Source organism: Wyeomyia smithii, chromosome 2, assembly GCF_029784165.1.
Source record: "Wyeomyia smithii strain HCP4-BCI-WySm-NY-G18 chromosome 2, ASM2978416v1, whole genome shotgun sequence".
Lineage (NCBI taxonomy): Eukaryota > Metazoa > Arthropoda > Insecta > Diptera > Culicidae > Wyeomyia > Wyeomyia smithii.
The window spans coordinates 200,222,255-200,243,862 of NC_073695.1; the positions used below are offsets into that span (position 1 = coordinate 200,222,255).

The 21,608-nt window shown below is 39.4% G+C and overlaps 1 protein-coding gene across 2 annotated transcripts in view; it reads right to left on the reverse strand.

Annotated features, from left to right (window-relative positions):
• Window positions 1–504: 504 nt before the first annotated feature.
• LOC129721484 (coatomer subunit beta') overlaps window positions 505–21,608 on the reverse strand; it is a 242,767-nt gene continuing 221,663 nt past the window's right edge. For both annotated transcript variants that reach the window (XM_055674114.1, XM_055674115.1), the window contains 12 exons: window positions 11,799–11,932; window positions 4,060–4,159; window positions 3,778–3,977; window positions 3,426–3,528; window positions 3,213–3,360; window positions 2,981–3,150; window positions 2,518–2,921; window positions 2,192–2,348; window positions 1,931–2,132; window positions 1,746–1,865; window positions 1,404–1,607; window positions 505–1,330 (listed from right to left, as the gene is read on the reverse strand). In XM_055674114.1, coding sequence (XP_055530089.1) covers window positions 1,295–1,330; window positions 1,404–1,607; window positions 1,746–1,865; window positions 1,931–2,132; window positions 2,192–2,348; window positions 2,518–2,921; window positions 2,981–3,150; window positions 3,213–3,360; window positions 3,426–3,528; window positions 3,778–3,977; window positions 4,060–4,159; window positions 11,799–11,932 — 1,978 coding nt within the window. In that variant the 3' untranslated portion in view covers window positions 505–1,294. The remainder of the gene's footprint in view (window positions 1,331–1,403; window positions 1,608–1,745; window positions 1,866–1,930; window positions 2,133–2,191; window positions 2,349–2,517; window positions 2,922–2,980; window positions 3,151–3,212; window positions 3,361–3,425; window positions 3,529–3,777; window positions 3,978–4,059; window positions 4,160–11,798; window positions 11,933–21,608) is intronic.

Here is a 21,608-nt window from a genome sequence, read left to right on the forward strand (position 1 = left end):
GATTTTGTTCACTTCACTCTGATTTCACCGTGAAGTGACTCCCGTAATAAGCACCAGTATGACGTTTTTAAAGGATGCTGTTTTATAGACTTTAAGACGGTGTACGATTCAGTTAAGTGCAACGAGTTGTATTGTTCGCTGAAGAAAGCTAACTGGTGAGTACATGGAGCCTTCGAGGGTAGGATGCTCCACGAAAGGTTGAAGAATGGAGTGTGATATTGTTAGCCTGATAAAATAACGCAGATTACAGAGTGCTGACCATGTAGAACGAACGACGAAGAATTGACCAACAAGTGTGTACTTAATTCATTTGTAACTTTTGATTGCTGTTAAAATTGTTTTTATGTATATTCGTAGGAATACGGGTCGGGTCCCCAGAGGTATATTGATGTCGGTTCACTTAGATTCGACTGTTTTCATTCGGTTAACTTGAATCTAGCTTTCCGATACCGATTCCGATTTGCGATGGAATGGGAGTTTAGGTTGAATGATTTACACCACCCATTACTGTTATATATCGAATGTCTTAATATTTTTCATTTGCTTCTTGATTCTCCATGTTTTTTCTCTTACATTATAGATACACTAAAGAGACAAAATATAGATTGCAATAATAATAGTAATAATAATGTTAAAGACATCATAAGATTAATAATTGATAACATAGAAAACATTTTCCGGTGTTGCAACAAAATGGAAACTAACAGGGAGCCTAAGTTGCGCTCATTTGGCTCTGCCGCCATCACCGTAGGCCATTGACCTTGCGTTGACGACGGCGATTCATGTAAGTAGTTGCATGTGTTCTTTGCAAAGATAAACAAATCTACCGGAAATGGGAAACCACTGACAACAGTGCTGTTGAATTTTTTTTTCCTACGGTAAATGCTATGCATCCATTCTTTCCAGCACATCGAAGAGAAAGGTTTTCATTCACGCGATCATGCTCTTGTTTTGTTTTGTATTATTGGTTGGGTAAGTGTCAAGAAAGGGGGGAACCGTGCTTGGTTACTATCAATACTTTTCGTTTACCGACTATCAGCCCTCTTTCGTTTCGGGTGGTCACAAACTTTAAACTTTAAGTTTCCTTTTTATGTTACTACCTCCTGCAGACATCGGCAAATCACTTAATTTACCACGGTAATAACATTCTTCACCTACTACAGTTTATTTTTTGTGTTTTTTATTCTTTATTACATTGTAAATCTTCTGTTTTCAATTTTATTAAAGTTCGATATACTCATCTAGCACTACCACGAATAAGGGGAGCCATTTACTGTTGGGTACACGGTGCTTCTCAATCACTCAGCAGATCGTCATCTATATTTACATCCTGGGATGTGGGAGTGAAAGCGACGGTCTTAGCATTTGCATATCGAAAGCGATCAAGCGATAGGTGTACTTACCGAAGTGTCGATATTATCGTCCAGGTTCAAGGCTTCGATTTCCGACTCGAAGTCTTCCAGCGAGCTTTTCCGTTTGATCAGTGTGGCGTTACTCGTTTGCTGTTGCTGCTGCGAGGGTAACGATGGAATCGAAACCGCTGCAGCTGGTGTCGCGGTTGTCGGTTTTAGTGGTTCATCCAACAGGCTCGCTGTAGTGGGTTTACTCTGGAAAAACAGTTAATACATAAATTCGAAATAAGAGATTTCAAACAAACTATAGTCAAAAGAAATGGCAGCATCTTCTTTTTCTTTTTTTGTCGTGTAAAAAGCAATCCTGAATATTTTCTTTTCATTTATACTCACCGCACTTTCCGGCGCTGGTGCATTGCCTTCCGTGCTGGTGCTTGGATCGTAATCGAACCGTCCCTCACTTTCCGCTGCTTTCATTTCTGCCACTGGATTACGGTCTATGTTGAGTGGAACCTAGGGTACACACAATCGATTAGTCATGTTCTGGTTGCCGTGCGACCCGACATAATCTAACTCACATTGATTGCCTCCCCAGCAGGCAGCAGAACTGATCGCTCTGGCAGCAAAAATTGTTGCGTTTTAACGGAATCGTAGAAACCGGGAAACAGATTCTCGTACTGATGTGGATCGGCTAAACTCTGGCCGGCTTTCTCGTTAATTTTGGCCAGCTCCTTTCGCCAAATTTCCAACACGTACGAGATTTTGTTCGGCAGGTATGTTCTGTGGAAATAATTATTTTAAGTACAATCATGAGTAATACCGTTTCGTGTGAAACTAACCTGGCAAAGAAAGCGGCTTCCGGTATCCGATTGGTCTGGATCAAAATCTCTAAGCACTTTTCCAAATCGCCGAGCAGAAACATTGACAGGAAGGAGATGTTAAACTTGCCCTGTGATACTCCATTGTCACCCAGATTCCGTAGCATATCGGTGTCACCTGTTGAGATATAATCGTAAAAAGGAAGTTAGGAAACAAAATCATAGCAATTTATTTTAATATCAAAGCTGTTTATGAGTAACAAGAACGACTCCTGTGAACATCAACTGATTGATTTTAAAGACGTTCCACTTTTCTGTTTAGTAAAAAGTTTTAGTAAAAAGCTTACCCGAACTGGTGGCCAACAGCAGCAGACCGCCATAGTCGTTCGCATTGGTCAGACACTCCTTGACCAGATCGAATTTGTTCTTACTGGTGGCAATACTGGCCAACTGAGACCACTTCTGGGGACTGTCCGATTCCCGTGCCAATACCAGAGCCGTATCGAGATCCCCGATCTGCAGTGCCAAATCAAACCTATGCTCAGGATCGGTAGACACTTGCAGCGCTTGCTGCTTGAAGCCTTGCTTTTCGAGGAAGTGTGCTACCCGGGTTCGGTGCTCCTTGGGAATCGTCGGCAGCACCCGGTCAGCCGTTACAAAGTCCCGCCGCATCACGGCTGTTTGGTATTCCAGTACGGACAGTAGCAGCGCGAAGCTGGTCACGTTAAGCTCTTTGTCTCCGAGATACAACCTTGAAACGAGAATTTTATTTGTCATTTTTTTGATTCGCTTGATTAAATTGTAAATTACCTGTTATCCTTCGGTACGTAACCGAGCAGATACATCGTTCGGTCCAGGTGGGAAATGGTGACTATCTCACCACCCACATAATAATTAATTCGGTTCACTGAATTCGTGTAGATGAAGCAATCACCAACCCATAGGCCTGTGCGAACAGCTTCGCTTACTTCACCAAGAACCTGGTTGATAAATGATATATCGTGTAAATGTCTAAGAGTCTAATGCCGTTAATACAACTCACCTCAAACGCCTCCTCAATGCCATCCTCACTGAGCTGCTGTTTAGTAGCTAGTGCATTCTGAATCATGGTCGTGTCCACCTGTAGGATGAAATACGAATCCTCAGTTGCCAAGCAGACCAGGGTGCCGGCTTCGTTCCAGAAAACGTGTCTGAAAATTTTGCAAAAAACATGTTGAGAAGAGGAGGAACTGATAGTAATGTAGTTTGTAGATACCTTGGTTGAACTTCAATCCTTCTGATCAGTTCCAAATTTTCCCAATCATAAAACGACAAACCGGAGGAGGTTTTGACACCGAGCAGTTGTCCACCAAAAATTCCTATGAAAAGTGTAATTTATTAGAAATTTTAGAGCTTAAGTAAAATTATATTTCACTCAAGATGCAGTGACAAGTACCTTCTAAAAGAGTTTGTGCACAAGTCAGTTAGTTTTTTGATTTGTTTTGATTTAGGTTTTTGTTCGGTTAGCATGGAAGTAGGAGAAAAAAATGCAGAAAACGGAAGTCGAGCGTCAGTCGTGACCACAAATACATTACTTCACAAGTTTATGGTGAGCTAAAACCACCTACCTTCTGCGCCATAATCGGGCGTGAAACTTTTCCGTTCCTTAAAGTTACGGAACAGCTTTACGGCACCGCTCGATTCCCGCACAGCGTACTCGCTGTTTTCCGATGCCCATACGAACTCCTGGGCCGAGCCAAATGCCTTGTTACGCAGTGCCATCGAGGTGTAGATAATGTATTCACCATCGCCGCAAACGACCACGAATCTGGGGTAGGTGTTAAATATTGTGTTAGTTCTTAGTGTTTTATTGCATCATTTTTTTTAGGCATAGCAGAACACGTGCTTACCGTCCGTTCGGGTTGTGTGCAATGGTTTGTGGGTAGATTTCGCATGCTCCCATATCTTTGACAGCGACCGGTAGACGCTCTCCATCTTTGATTTCTGTGCCTGAAATTTGATTAGAAAATACAAATGGTGTATATACTAATTATGTCTGGACAAAATATTACTAAATATAACTGTAAAATTGTATTGTCTTTTTTCTGCTTCAAGTAAAGTTATTTGAACACAAAAATTTTGGGCAATGATTGTCGTTAAAAAAATACTCTTGTTTTTGTTTAAAACCATTGTTTGTTGGAAGAATACAGAAAATACAAATATTTGGAATCTACTCAAAGTGTGTGAAGTATTTTCCTAAATTTTCCTAAATGCTTCTTTTTCTTGGAAGCAGCAAATGCAGATTAAAATTTTATAAATTTTAAAAACAATCATCTCGAATAACTAGTATAGACTGTATATTTTATTTCCATTTTAAAAAATATACTTAGAAAGAAGGTCCGTTGACGGAGTTAAGTGCATTGTTCTGACCGTACGCAGTTTTATGTACAGGAACAGCAAAAAGCAAAGAACTTCGTAGTTGTCGGGTTGGAACATAGAATGTATTTTCCTGCAATAATTGAAGGTAGTCGACGCTTCCCTCGAGTATGTCGAGAATAAACATTATCTAAATCATCTGGCGCCTTACCCTTAACGTATGCAAATTGTTAGTGCACAACGAGCTGTATTTCCTGGGAGATGAAGAGGATTATGCCCAAGTAAACTGCGTAGTGCAAAGTTAACGAACAGCCTCTGTATCCGTTCAATTTTGAAAACGAGTGATTTATGAAACGGAGCCCAGTTAGGAAAAGCGTAACGTTTGCATTGAAAAAAAAAGAACAAACATTGCCGATTTTTCATGGGTTTACCATCACACGCACTGACGAAAGTACCCATGCAGCATCAATCAAAGTAACCGGTGAGTCAGCAGAAGCAAATTGACACCTCTATCAATCGAACTCTAACCGTTATGCCGAAAACAGTGGATCTACTCCGTTCAGAAGTATGTGCGATCAAAGAATGACGGATGCGACCGTTCCGGCATCTACAATGGCACTATTGGACAACAATCAGAGCATCGAAAAAAACACCGATTCCGGACGGCTGACGACCCTGAGCGACAAGAAGCTCCAAAGGATGCTGAAGAGGAAGAGCGAGGGAAAAGTGGCTACATCGCTGTGAGCGCAAGGCCGGGAGGTCGTCGGTGCAATCGGCTTAAGAGTGACGAACATAAGCATACATGTTAGGAAGCGGCAAGCCCGTCCACCGGTCTCGGAGCTGTAGGCAATGACGCAGGGGCAGCGGCTGAATAAAATGGTTAGGTCGATTTCTCCTGTGATGGACGTCGAGGTCTATCTCACCTTGAATTAATAGTATGAAGCGCCTGCTGGAGGTTGCGTTGTTCATCAAAACAAAACATAAGGGCGAAGACGCGGTTTTCTGGTCGGATCTGGTGTCGGCCCACTACTCAAAGTGATCGTAGCAGAAGATATAGTACCCAAGGCGGTGAGCCCACCAAACGCCCTTCAGCTGCGCCCCATCGAGTATTATTCAAACCTGAAGCGCAAGATCCATCCCAACAATTTTGTCGCGAAAACTGAGGAGGAATTGATAAATGAAAAGAAGGAAATGCTCAAAAACATGTAAAAACGCTCAAAAACATGTAAAAAAGGAAGGGTTTTCTTAATCGTATGCGTATCATGACGTGTGATGAAAAATGGATTTTCAACAGTAGCCTACGTTGTCGGTGCAGCCGAATATACACGCTGTGAAGGTTATGCCGTGTATTTAGTGGAACCTGGTCGGTGTTTTTTATGCTTTGAGCTGTTGAAATCGAACGAAACTATCATAAGGTAACGGCATTGACTTTAATCAATGCGATTAAGCCAAGCACTGAACGAGAAACGGCTGCAATACGAGCAGAGGCACGAAAAAGCATGAAAACGCTTGGTATCATCTGCCAAAGCCGTTGGAACTGACGAAAAAAGCCCAAATAGGAAGCCGTGCGATTATTATTTGCTCCGATCAGCGGCACATGATCTTTTTTTTTTAGGTGGCGGGGGATTCTGCGGACAGACACCTGAGAAGAGAACTCAGGGTGTGGGGATGAGACTAGGGGAGAGATGCTGCGGCACATGGTCTGGTTGATCGGCAGTGTGGCTCATATAAAGACATCGAAAAATGGCTCAATTCGTGGATACAATGACGAACACTTTTTATGGTAATGAATGGTATTCGAGCTCTTCCAGAAAGATGGATAGAAGTTATATCTAATGATGGGCAATATTTTGAACAATTTATAACTATTTTTTTTTCCAAAATTAAGTTGCATTTTTATATCTATATGGTTGGTCCTCGTGGTTCTGTGGTTAGCGATGTCGGTCGGCAAGCTCTCCCACACGGTTGTGGTACCGAGTTCGATTCCCGATCAGGTCGAGGATCCTTTCGAGCTAAAAATTTTCTCGACTCAGCACTGGGGCACGGTGTATCGTTGTACTTATCCTACAACATGCAAAATGTGCCGATAACAGTATCGAAAACGAATTCTCTCAACTAATCTAATCTCCAGGCTAGCGTGCGATATTGTGTGTATTGTTTAACATTTATATAGCAAGAACTTATGCGACATCCATAGATTACGTAACACAAAACCCAATTTTTGGAACCCCTTCCCCCGTATGTAACGAAACATAACGCCCATCATAAAAAATATTTAACGCAGTGGAAGAATTTATTTAATAAAAATGCTCGTTTTTGGAGTCTCTCGAGTGATTTTTCGTTACGTAACGCTGATCTTGCCTTCCCCCTCCCATATGTAACAAATCGTAGCGCTTAAGGATACCTATGAATGTTACGTACTTTATGAATGCCGCCTTAGTTGCATCTAAAAATTCAAATTCTGTAAATTCTGGTTAGGGGTACCAAAATTCAAAGGGAATGGTTGAATAGCTATAATCTTTCATTTTTCTCCGGTTCGAGCTTTTGGAATGCACTTTTTTTTATTTTGTCGACCAGTGTTATTCAACGGCATGTCTACGTTCTTTGATTCGCACTTTCACCGTGCGTCGAGTTTGCCCGATATACACCGAGGGGAAATTCTGGCATGGGATCCGGTATATTCCAGAATGCTCAAGGAGAAACTGTGTCCTTGAAATTGCATAGCAAGTCACGCAATGTGTTTTCGCTTTTGTGTACGATTCGAACATTAAGTCTTCTCAGTGTATTTTTTATTAGATTGGTTACTTTGGAGTAGAATGATGAACTTATTCTTTTTATTTCTTTATCTTCAGGCAACAGTGTGATAATTCGTTGTTTTTTCATCTTTCTTTCGGGTGATCATCGGGATTACCCTCAACTTCCTGCTCTACCGTAAATTTGATTGAGCTGTAACGGAAGTTGAGCATATCTAACGTTTGGGATAGGTAGCGTTCTTATGCCGGAGCAAAAACATTACCAACGTATCATTTCCATACTCGTGGGGAATATTTCTCTTTTCCCGCGGCAGCTTCGAAATCGCTCACGAAGACGTTGGCTAACAGCGGTAACAGTTTACAACCCGTACTTAGCCCAAACGTCTGTTTAAAGGATTTTCCTCTAAACGTGAAGTAGTTTTGGTTTATACATACTTCAGCAATCAAAAGGTAAGCCACCATGTGGTGATGTGGCACCCGACTGCGTTCTAAATATCGACGCAAGTTCTTTAACGCATCGGTAACCGGTACGCTTGGAAAAAAGGCCTGTGACCTCGAACGTTTTCATAATTTCCCCTCGCTTAATTTTGAACCCTTCCAGTTGTTTAATCAAATCGACAGATTTTTTCACACCTTTTCCGTAAGTTATCGGGTACTTTTCTATTTCTTCCCCCAACTACGCTGCCATTGTCTCGGTTGGTGTGCGAATGTAAGAAGTAATTGGTCTCATTCCAACTGGAATTTTGTGGATCGGCAGGTAAAATGTGCTAGCTTCTGTCGCGCGAAATTTATCTCCTCGACCATCGCATTCTCTAGGTTTGCCGTTTTTAAACTTATGTTCTTCATACTGACCGGCTTCGATCATGTCACAAACGCGGGAGTCGTAGTCTTCCTTGTCCATAACCACGCAGCATTACTTTTGTCCGCACGAGAATAAATCACGTTGCCTGTTTTTAACTGGCGGATCGTACACCACATCACAAAATTGTTATTCTCTGCTATTCTCCTGAAGAAGGGCGGTATCACGCCCGAAACCCGTCAAGTTTAAAAGGTAAATTTTGGGCTCAGAAGCGTTTTAGTAAAAAAGTCATTATGCAGCTCTTACAAAATAAAGGATTCTTTTTTACTACCTGCTGATAATTGCACGTTGTGAATTATTGTCACATATACTTCCGATAAGTTTATTATGGTTATTTCTGGAAGGATTACTTCTGAAGACTAATCTGTCTCGTTTAGTCTATTTTACAGTGGTCCAAATCAGTCGGGCTTTTTGATCAAAGTGCATAGCAATTTGTTGGAGTTGTATAAAAGGTATTCCGGTAAAAATTGACCAATTTCAATTTACTGTATTATTTTTATCGTGTATCAAAAAAAAAAAATCCTGAACACTCCACATTTTAAAGATGTATATGTACAGTATCATGCCTTATGTTTGATTTAGACATTTGCTTTTCAGCTGTGAAAGTGGTGTCGAAGCAAGAGAAGCAACGCATCAAAATTTTGCTCACGCATAGTGAAAACCCGAACTACTCTCACACTAAGTTGGCAAAACTGTTGAATGTGACCAAATCAATTGTCACGAACTTAATGAAAGTGTTTGGAGAACGTTTGTCGACTCAAGGGGAATTCGGAATCCGAAGGCCGTAAAAAACGACGAAAAGAGTGGCCAGCAGTTTCAAGCAGAATCCCAACCTTTCCGTCCGAGGTGTCGCAAGCAAGCTGTGAGTGTCGTCTTCAACTGTGAATCCAGCTAAAAATCGAACCGGACTGTCCACTTAAAAAAATGATGGTGACTCCAAATTGTGACGATAAGCAAAAAAAAGTAGGAGGTTGTATCCAAGATACGACCGCATAAATGACGTAGAACTACGTACATTATTGACAAATGCATTGAGTGTTTCATTATCCTAGTAACACAACTGTTTTTATCAAAGTTTTATAGCGCTTTTTTGGCTGTATTGAGCGCTATAAAACTTTGATAAAACCAATATTTTTACTTGGGTAATGAGTTATAATGTCTACTAATGAAGGGTTGTGAATTTCGTGAACCGGATTCAGCAGTTAGCAGAACGTGCCGAGTTAAAAACCATACACAGCACACACACACACAAATCATACCATATCATAGACACACACACATCATACCATACACACATCATACCATATCATACACACACTGCAAGCAAGCGACCAATCAGAGGACGTTATTTTTATTTCAACAAGGCTTGACAATTTTCAATAGTGCAATAGTTCGTAGATTCAAACAACATTTTTCTGCATTTGGGCAGATGCGTGTATAATTTTCTAATCGATTGCTGCAAGAATGAAAAAAATCGGTTGTAAACCAACCGACCTATAAGCATTTGAAAAGGGACAGATTTCGTCCCAGTTTTTCAGTTCGCATCCCTGTGTGGTATGCTAAAGTAAAACGTAGTTCTACGTCAAAGTCGACCAGACAACGATCGCCTGGCGCAGGATGATGAAACTTACGTCAAGGCAGACTTTAAACAGCTTCCTGGACATGAATATTATACGGCAACTGGAAGAGAAAAGGCGGCAGAGATTTTCAAACACATTAAGCTGTCGAAGTTTGCAAAGAAATACATATCTCGTATGGCAGGCCATCTGTTTCTGTGCTTTGAAGAGCAACACGAAAGGTTCCGTCAACCAGGAAATTTTTAAACAGGAGTGCCTGAAAACCCGTCTGTTACCTTTCTCCAAGCAACACAGTTGTTCCGTTCTGTTTTGGCATCTTATCATTACGGAAAAAAGAGCCATGGAGTGATATGTCTTGAACAACGGTGATGTAGCCTCTTGAGCTTGTCAAAAGTACCACCTATTCTAGACAACACCTGTGCAAAACTACCAAAGTGGGCAAGCTGTAGATTCTGTTATAAAGATCATTAACATTTTGAGTAATGTCACGATTATACCTACGTGTTTTTTTTTTGTTGATTATCAAATCCAGATATTAGAAGAAGACACTACAGTGGAAAGGAAAAATACTGGGCTATCGTCAAACGGAACCTCAAGAAGACACGAATGACAGTTGTCAACTAAATGCATGTCAAGGCTACCTGGCGTTTTGCAACGAACAAAGTGACCAAGAAAGCTGTACAAAACTTGATGGAATTCGTCAAAAGAAAGTTCCGGCAATTCGCATTACCTAAAAAGGAAGCTTGGGTAAATATTTTTCCTTTATTTTGTACGAACTAAACTTGACAAAGAAATACTGCATCAAAGTAACACAGTTTTCCACGTGAAACATTAAATTGGTTTAAGTTGTCAACATACGCTATATTTCCTCTATTTCCGCCTTCAAACTCACATGCAGTAGTGCCCTTGACTTTAGCAAGAGATATGTGTCCCGTTTATGGCAGCTAAAGTGATTTCATTCAAAGACGGTCAAAAGAAGCGCATATCAACTTGGTCACGGTTGGCAAACTTCATACCGCACCACAATTTTCTCTGCCCTTACGTATGTATAGTGTTAAACTCGTAAGACGCAAAATATCCACCCCATTAAACGGCACATCGTCCATCGACCATCGCTCAGAGACTCTCGCGCCCGCTCGGATTTGCATAAAAACCTAGCTGGAGTACGGTGGTTCTTCGTTGCACAATGTTGCTACTGCCTAGCAGGCTTCCCGCTGCCCGGTTGATGAACGCCGCTACGGCGCTGGTAATCGGTTCCACTTGCTGAAGAACTAGATTTTTTTATTCCTGTTTTTCAGACTAGGCCAGATTAATTGAAAATGTTTATTGCCTGTATAGAACACTCATAAATCTGAATAACTGATTGGATTCACCGAAGATTAAAGTTGTCCGTAATGACATGTAAACATGGCGTATTATGATTTGTATTGTAAGATAAATTTACATATGAACAAACTGAACGAAACGAACGACGCTGTATGTTTGATAGATAGTTCTCTTTGAAACATAGCTCTCAAAAGACGAAATTCAGATTAGCCTGTTCAAAAGAATGGCATAACTTAAAACAGAGCCAAAGCAACGAATTTCAAAATGAAAAAAAAAGAAACAAAATTTGTTCCGTCACATCAACATTAATCTCGCTAATGACACGGCACAGCGGAAGTAAAAGGATGTGACGCTCTCACTGAAATGTCCTGGGATCATTGGGTCCCGTAAGTTAACACAATTCCGGATGGAATGGTTTGTTCCGGTTGCAATGGCAATAGAGCAGAAAAAAAAACAATACCAACCAGAAAGAGCAGACTTTTCGTCAAATGCTTCTACGTGCACTTGTAATTAAGGTAAAAGCATGCATCAGTAGACTTTTGCCTCAACGCGGCCCGTAATCGTCATGGGAATATTTCCACATTTAAACAACGGACAAGGGAAAGGGTAAACAACAGGGAACATCAACGGAAGTGCAGCATCTCTCTTGTGTTTTTTTTTCACGTTTCATCGACACATTTTTCCTGCCTGCTGATTGTTTCTATTCTAGCGACCGAGGATCAAAAAGAGCAATGCTGCTACGAGTAATAGGTACTTACCCTCCGGTAGGGCTTTCAGGTTAACCTGCTGCATTTCCGAATGCCGGGCCCATACAATTTTGCCTCCGTTGACGTCCATTGACATGGCCGGCTCCTCGCGGCCCACCTTAATGATGATGGAGCCCTCATCGTAGCTGTGCGGAGTGGAAAAGTAGAAAAAAAATGTGATTAAATTAGAATGCAAGTTTGTATCTGGAAGGGTTTCAAGGACAATAGATTGAAAGATAAAAATGAGTGTAATAAATTTGCAAATCAAGCATGTAATTGAGCATCTCCATGCTAAATAACCAACTTCAATGAACCATTGCATACATATTTCGATTAGAAAACTGCGAATTTTTCACGGTTAGGCGTCGTACACAAATTACGTAACGCATGAAGGGGGGGGGGGGTTAAGTCTGCGTTACTTATTGTTACATAGAGGGGAGGGGGGAAGTTGAGATCGTTACGTAACTGTGATGTTTGCTCAAAATTGCAAATTTGGAGGGGGGGACAGGTTGTCCAGCGTTACGTAATTTTAGGGCGGGAGTCATATCGAACGTTACTTATCGTTACAAAGGGGGGGAGGGGGTCTGAAATCTAGGTTTTTAGCGTTACGTAATTTGTGTACGACGCCTTATGATGATAGAGCAAGATCGCGCTAAATGACCTATGGTCGAATATCGACCATTTTTGATTAGAATGAAACTTTGCACACGTATTTGGCTTAGCAAACTGAGCATTTTCCACAGGTGGAGAGATTTTTTTGACCCATGAGTTACATTCTAAAAGGGCGTATGCATTTTGGCATAGGTTTTATTCGAAGCATTGTAGTCCAGAAACCGTTGCTTGTATAGAAAAACTGTCTGAGAATGAGTTGTAGGGAATTAAAAATGCACCATAAAAAAATACACTGTACAAAAAAATTTTTTTTGACCAAAAAAAATTAAAAATAAACAATAAATTTCAATTTAAAAAAAGAGTTGAATTTTTTTTTTATTTTTTTTCAAAGAAACTAGACGTTAATACGCAACTTTTAATATAAGTCCAAGATGGAGAAATGAAAAATAATTTTTTATGGTAGATTGATTTTTTTATAAAAATTCTAATTTAAACATTTTTCAAAATATTTGTATTCTGATGATTTCAAAAGATGCAGAGAGTCATTTTGAATCAAAAAGCTCTTGGTAGTAAAAATTCTAAGGGCATCGGATTTCGAGTTATTTTGAATTTAAGCTCGAAAAATTATTAATATTTCGGAAAATACACGTTTTCTCTCAATTTGTCCATGGTTCTCCAGCAAAAACCAAACAGTCATTGGAATGCTTGATCAAAAATATACAATTCATTTTTTGACAACAAAACGATTGGATAAATAACTCAAGCGCTAAACCTTAGCCTACCTACACGTTCCCCCTTGCCGAATGTTTTATAAAAAAATATGTTTATCGTGCAACACTACCTACTTGTTCACTAATAATAACTGTTTGTAAAGTACGCAACCAATAACTACTGGGTTACCTATAATATCTGTTTTCGTATATAAATACGATTTGACTACTCCAGATGTGTTAGTAACAGTTTGCATTTTGTGAAGATGAATAAAGTGAAAATGGAATACACCAAGCCCAAATGCTGTAAACCCTTTCCTGATCATCGGTGCTCATCAAGCTTACGCAAATTAAACGAAAACGTTATTGCAAAATTAAAAATATTGAACAGTCAAGCTCATTTTAATACGTATTTAGGTGCCATCCATATACCGCTTGGACAGATTTTAAACGATTTTGACGATAATAATAGCTGCCACACAAATGTATTACTCTTTTGTTCCGATTTCAGAAAATAAAATACAAACGAAGCTGTTTTCAAAAGATAACGAATCATTTACTTATGATGTATATAAAATATAAGGTGAAACTAGTTCTGTAAAGTATCTATGTCATAAAAAAATATGTTCCTAAGATAATAAAACTCGAAAATAAATATTTGATTCTTATATATATTTTTATTACTTAGAACATTTAACTCTTTTCTTGAGAACCGTTCGCCCATACGTTTTGTTGTCAAAGAATGAATTGTATATTTTTGATCAAGCATTCCAATGAACGTATGGTTTTTGCTGGAGAACCATGGACAAATTAAGAAAAACGTGTATTTTCCGGAATATTAAAAAATTTCCGAGCTTAAATTCAAAACAACTCGAAAACCGATGCCTTTAGAATGTTTACTACCAAGGGCTTTTTGATTCAAAATGACTCTCTGCATCTTTTAAAATCAATAGAATACAAATATTTTGAAAAATGTTTAATTTAGATTTTTTATAAAAAAATTAATCTACCATACAAAAAAATATTTTGCATTTCTCCATCCTGGACTTTTTTTAAAAGTTGCATATAAACGTCAAGTTTCTTAAAAAAAAAAATAAAAAAAATCAACTCTTTTTTATTAAATTGAAATTTAATGTTTATTTTTAATTTTTTTTGGTCAAAAACATTTTTTTTTGTACAGTGTGTATTTTTTTATGGTGCATTTTTAATTCCCTACAACTCATTCTCAGACAGTTTTTCTATACAACCAACGGTTTCTGGGTTACAATGCTTCGAATAAAACCTATGCCAAAAGGCATACGCCCTTTTAGAATGTAACTCATGGGTGTAAAAAATCTCTCTATATGTGAAAAATGCTCAGTTTGCTAAGCCAAATATTTCCAGGCGATTTAAAATGATTTTGCTCGATAGTATTCGTTTCAAAGGGTGTTTGCATTTGATCATACGCTTAATTCGAAACATTATTTAGAAAAAACTGTTTTGGAGTTGTGAGGAACTAATGAAGTTTTGTAAACATTATTAGACTAAGAAAAAAGTTAGAGGAAATTTCCATTATTTTGTTGTGAACATGAAGTTATATTATAAATTTGGGTAAAGAATCCAGGATAGAGCAATGTCATTTTTTTAAAAAATTTTCAGCATTTTTCAAATTCCATTTTTTTTAAAATAATTGTATTATAATGATGTTATAAAATTTCAGTAATCGTTTTAATAAAACTCAATGTTATCAACTTTTTAAGAGCATCTGTTTTTTAGATAAGTCGAATTTCGGATTATAAGGTTTGAATTTTTTATGGAAATACGCTTTTTTCTTCCGTTATTCATGCTTTTACAGCATCAAACATCAATTTATCGAAATGTCTGAGCGATATTACACAATTCATTCTTTGATAGTTAAAAAGAATGAATTATTCTTTATGACTCGTTGATAGAAATAAAGGGCATCAGAATCGGAATGGTAAATCTGATAGATTACTGTTAGAGCTGGTGTACCTCAAGGAAGTATCTTGGGCTCAATTTTATATAATATTTTTAATATCGATCCTCTTGATTGCCACCATGGCCAAAGGAACCTCTGTTTTGTGCAGTCGTTTCCGTAAAAGTAAAAATCGGCGGAAAAAATCTGGTTTTTTTTTTGAAGATGAAAGGTGGAGATGAAAGGTTTTTCCTAATTTGATGCATAAATAAAAATGTTGTTAGGATTAATGGTGTACTTTCAAATTGGTCTGATCAAGCTAAATACCCAGGGGTAATTTATAATAGAAATCCTTCTGATCTAAAATCTTCTAATATTGAGAATATACAATCAAAGTTTATAAAATATTTATGCTGATTGGGTGCTCGGACTTCTCAATCCGGCAAGTAATGGCCAATAACCTACGCAGATACCAAAAATTTTTTCTTGTCATTTTTTTTATTGGCTTAAATCATGCTAAAACTATCCTACAATCAAAATCTACATCGCCCAAGTACTGATCCAAACTCAAAATTCGTTTAAATCAATTTTTATCGAACAAATTTAAAATTTTTTGCTCCAAAATCACATTTTTCGATTATTTTGGCGATGCTCGTTTTTCTAGGTTCTGTGAACTAGCAGAAGTTACCTCTGATCGTTATCGTGTTTCAAATTTGAAGTATAGAGGTCGCTGCATCAAGTTTCGATCGTTATAGCGTCTCTACAGCACGTGTTTACTCACAATTTCCCTTTGTTACGTCGATCAGCCGTTCTCGTTGTGTACGTTCTTTGTTTGAGTTTTTCTATACTTTTTAACTGTGAGTTATATTCAAAAGTATTCAAATATGAGTGACAAGTTTGAGTTTTGCGTGGGATTGGACGCCAACCTCATCAAAGTCGCTAAGCATCGCATGTCTGATACCGCGAAAGAGGCTAAGCGCAGCCTAACATCAGATAACAAAAAAAAAGAAGAGGAAAATAAAACCCAGGAATGACAACATTACGGCGCAGCGATTGCTGACTGAAGGTAAAAAAATTATCAGGGGCTTTATTATTGCGATTTGAAAGATTTATAGCATATTGAAACTTTGAACGCGTTTTTTTCAAAACCATGTTTTCAAAATCGGCGAGCAGTAGAACTGAAAAAGTTTACATCCGATTGACTTGAAATTTTAACTGTAGCTTCCTCAATAAATTATCTAGTGAAGTACACACCATTTTAGCGATTGATTAACAACAACAAAAGTTATAAACAATTAAAGTCGATTTTTTTTGTCGAAAATGAATTTTTTTCTTCAAACCGTTGCCATTTTGCGAAGAAAAATTCTAAAAATATAATCATGTGTACTTCACTAGCGACACTTATGTAGATAATGAAAAAAAATTTGTTTTGGTTATAGGTGGCGTTGGGCACGACTTCTACTGCTCGCCGCGGAAGAACTTTTGAAAAAAGCGTTTCACGGCAATCGCTGCACAGCCGCCATTTTGTAAAAAAAAATTAATTTTTTTTTCTATTCTCCAAGAGTTGCTTAATCCAATGATATATTATTTATATACCTTACATCTCAAATGTCCTTTAAAAAAATCACGGAAAAAACCTCGTTTTTTGAGCATTTGGTAGATATTACCCCTTAAGTCAAGGCGGTTGGTTAAAACTGCTAAATTGTGGTCATCCACCTCTGTTCAACAACTCCTATCCTATCCTTCACGAGGTGACGACCGGGATACGAATAACCTTAGCGGAGATCGGGTAGCCATTCCCTGGTGGAAACTTTGGTCGGAATCTGACTGGAAAGGAGGGTCGTACGCGGCTGTGTCCCGAGGTTAGGGGCGGCGCACAGCAGCGTCTGACCAGGATCGGGCGGTTGAAGCTTGAAATGCGGTACCTCGCCAGCTATACTAATACGGCAGCCCGACACGAGGCTGAAGATCGCAGCCCTAGTAAGGTAGCATACCGAATCTGAACTGCTACGAACAATCCAGATAACAATACGGAACAGAATAATCGGCATGGACCTAAGCGATCGAAAAAGGACAACGATTATTGGAAACTCGGTTCTTGGAATGTAAAGACTCGCGCAGGTATCCTGGCTAGAAAGCTGCGGAAAGTGAGTGTAAATGCCGCAGCTAGTGCGGACGATTCATTTAAGTACCACATCTACTACAGTTGCGGCGTGAAAATAGAAAGAGGAGGCAGTTTCGTGCTAACTGGGAAACAGAATAAACGTAGCTGAACAGTTACCGTATAAGCGTGTTGGATTAAAGTCAAATCCCTCAATTATAGCCTGATCAATGTTTGCGCACCGACTAATGATAAACTTGATGACGAAAAGGAGTAGTTATATGATCTCCTGGAGAAGACTTACAGTGAGTGCTCAGGACATGACATCAAGACCGTCATCGTAGATGCAAATGCGTAGATCGGGCAGGAAGACTTCATCCTCCCCGTAGTTTGTAGAGAAAGCTTCCATTCTACTACGAACGATCATGGCCTTAGGCTTATCAATTTCGCTGCAGCCAGAGGCACGGCTATCTGTGACACTAATTTAGCACGACGAAATATCCGTAACCACACATGGAAGCACTCAAATGGGGTGGCCTGCGTTCAGATCGACCATGTTCTGATCAATGGTCGGCACATTTCAGACGTTACAGACGTAAAATCGTTCAGAGGACCAAATGTTGACTCGGATCACTATCTCGTGATATACAAGATCCGCACCCGGTTGTCATGGACAACGTGGAAGATACGGATGAATCTCCAGCGGTTATCAACTGAATGCAGAGTACTCGCAGAAGGTTGATGAGCGGATCGATGAACAAATTAAAGGAAACTTGAACACACAGTGGAGACATATCCACAGTACGATCAGCACCACAACGCGAAAAGTGTTGGGTACAGCTGCGACAACCATGCCCAACGAGTGGCTTGAACCGTGCCAGATGTCACATGTTGGCTACGGATTGATACGTCAGAACGTAGGAAGATATCGAGCAGCTAGAGCCGCTAAACCGGCACCAGGAATAGAGGGGCCCAACGTGCAAGATGGTTTGACCAGGAGCAGAATGATAGACAAGCTGTGGATCCACTAATCATGGACGAAGTGAAGGAAGTGGTAAGAGCTGAAGAACTGCAAGGCAGCTGGGAAGGACGGCATTCCCGCCGAGCTTTTTGAAGTCGGGATCGAACAGTTGTATCGTGTCATTTATCGGATCATGCTGAAAGTGTGGGCTGATAAGAATTGCCTCCGGACTGAAATGGCCGATCTACAAAAAAGGCCACCGCCTGGACTGTAGTATCTATCGGGGCATAACTCTTCTCTATAGCGTGTACAAATTCCTCTCCCGCATTACATTCCACCGACTAAGGCCGTTGTAGGAAACCTTTGTTGGCGAATACCAATGAGGTTCTCGAAGGGGACGCTCCAATACGGACCAAATGTTTACCTTGCGACAAAACTCCGGTTAATTTCGAAAATACGCGAGCAACTAATTAGACTAATTCGTACCAACCTTGATGGTTCCACATCAAGTGTCAGGGTAGCCGGTGAGATATCGGACGCTTTCGTGACGTTAGATGATTTCGCATTGGAAGGATAGCAAAGGTTGGCTGGTGTGCAAAGAAGCGGCACCACCATGACGAAGTATCACATGCGGACGAAATCGGAATCATTGGTATTAACCGTAAAGCGGTGGAAGAAACCTTTGGACCTCTCAATAGGGAAGCTGCGAAAATTGAGCGTGGTAGTCCGTCGGATGATGGTGCTACGGTGGTGATAGATGGGAAATCATTTGAAGTAATCGACGAATTAATTTACCTGGTTACATGGATTTGCCATGAGATAAAGAGGCGAATAGCGGCCGCAAACAGAGCCTTCTACGAATTGCGCAACCAGCTAAGGACATGAAGCTTGCAAACCCGTACAAAACCAGCACTCTATAAAACACTGATTCTCCCGGTGGTTTTCTATGGCCAACAAGTATGGACACTGAAGAGGCTGATCGGCGAACTCTGGTTGTTTTTGAGTGTAGAATCTTGCGGTTAATCCTTGGCGGCAAATTGGAAAATGTTGTTTGGCGCAAACGCATACATCATGAAGGGTACCAGGCGTTCGAATCGGCGGATATAGTCAAGCGGATAAAACATGGCAGGCTACAGTGGGCTGGGCATGTGGCTATGATGACAAAGGAATAATCAATAAAAACTATATTTAACAGAAATCCCGATAGAGGCCGTCGACTTCGAGGTAGACCCCGCACTCGGTAAATGTGTGCTGTTGACGAGGATGCCCGCGTAATAGGCGCTAGAGGCGACCGAAGGATTGCTACTCAAGACCGAGTGATATGGCCACGAATTCTGGATCCGGCACAAGATCGATGTAAAACCCACGTATTTTTTTGAGCAAGGACTAAAGGTAACAAATTCTTCTGGATGTGGTTATCCGTGAATGAAAAATGCTGACCGTCATTTTATCAACCAACGAGACAGAGCATCTGGAAAATACAAAAATGGCTTGTTGATGTTTGAAGTCCCGAAATCAATCCTGTGTATCATTTTGTGTATAGAGTCGTCGAGCGGGATACCAATAAAACGCCTCACACCACACTCAGATCATAGCGGTGATGACATGAATGAATCGAAACGTGGTAAAATGTGCTTGCGGCAAGTTCTGGAAACGTCTGTGCTCAAAAGTTTTGTCATTTCGCAAAAAGCCTCTATGCAGAATTTCTGCTCAATCAGATTTCGGGAACACGTTGAGGCACGTCAAAGTTTCACTTATTTGATAGATGAAAAAAAAAAAATGCATAAAAGTAGTTCATGAAATCGCCGATATCAATTTTTCGAGATCTGGTGTTATTTCAGAAAAAAGGCGAAAAAATAGACTTTCTGAGACTTCGAAAAATTTTCAGCTTTTTCAGCGCAATTGAGAAAAATTTCACCTTTGAATTTGAGCAATTCCACAAAAAAAAAAACTGGTAATCAATTTAATCGACCATTTTTTATTTGGCTGAAACTTTGCACAGACGTTTTTATGACAGAAGATGTCATTTTGTGTTATTGATTTAATTTTTTGGAACACGACTCATTCTTGAGAAGCTATTGAAAAATGCTATTTTGGGAAGATATTGATGATTACAAATACTTTTGGGGCCCAAACGGTTCGTTTGATCGGTGTGACGTCTTCGACAAAGTTGTTTGTCGACATCGATTTTTTTATGCCAAATGTTTTAGAAATGCATAAAACATCGAGATCTAAAAAACATTTTTTTTCGGGAAAACCGACTTTCTGGGACTTAGAATTTTTTTTGAACTGAGAATCTTCCTCTCAGAAATTTTTAAGTCCTCAACAGGTGATTTTTTTTTTTCGAAATTGTTTTGTAAATGATAGGAATTCTTCACAATGGTTTTTTTTTAACAGAAATAGTTATTTTTGCTGATTCGAAGCTAAAATAGTGACTGTAGTGACCATTTTGTTAACAAATAGTGATTTTTTGGCGTGGCTAAGCTCAAAATAGTGACAAAATCACTATAATGTGACTCGCTACTAGCTCTGTACAAACTTGCAGACGATAAGACACAACTAACTTAACTTCCCTTGAGAAGACTATTAAAGAGACTGAAACGTCGAGTAGATTAACCTTATTGTCTTTTTCTTAGACAGTTTTCTATACAACCAGGGTTCAAAAGGAGATTTGTAAAATTTTTGAGCTGCGAGATTCTCCCAGAAAATTGTTCAAAAAACTGTTTTGAGATAACACATTTGACATTAGGAAAAATCGATAAAAAAACAAAACGGTGTAACTTTGACTGCTTTGAGGCACGACTTCGCGAAGTCTGATTGTAAAGGCTAAGTTAATTTTTTAGAACTTTGGCTGGAATTTGTAACACATAAGTCCTCGTATGAGCCTCCTGGAATAAAGTCTGTTGCTATATTGATTGAAAACAAATTCTACTAAATTCTAATCTGCTGAATAATCTGAGATAAACAATTCTCTTTTCCTATTTTTGTCTCTGTTATTTCGTAGTCTTTTAATTCTCGGCTTCGATCCTATCACTTATAGTTAGCAAGATAGGAAAACCTTATTGGATATTCTTTTTTTGTTGTCTACCTTTGCCACTGCCATGCAGCAGTCGTTGTTTCCCATAGAAAACGAGGTGTCTAACATCAGCATTTCATTACGGTGAAGGAATCGCGGGAAAATATGGATTTTTTTCGTGCAGCAGCCTTTTCTGGGAGATTGATTTGAATAAGCTGATATTTCGCATGGGGATTGGCACTCTACTGTTTAGGTCATGCACAACAATTCATTAACAACAATTCGAATGTTGTTCTCGAATTGACGATGAACTACGCAACGGTTTAATATATCAGCACGTGCGTTGCACGGTAAGCGATGTCGCTAATGATTGCAGGAAAACACTTCGTCTTTTATGTTGTTTTCTCCTATTCTCTCTTCAATATTCTCCCGCACCCATATGTCTATTACAACGTCACAACGTGTAGACAGTGAGTGACGCGACCGCGCCAAACTACTATTTTCCTG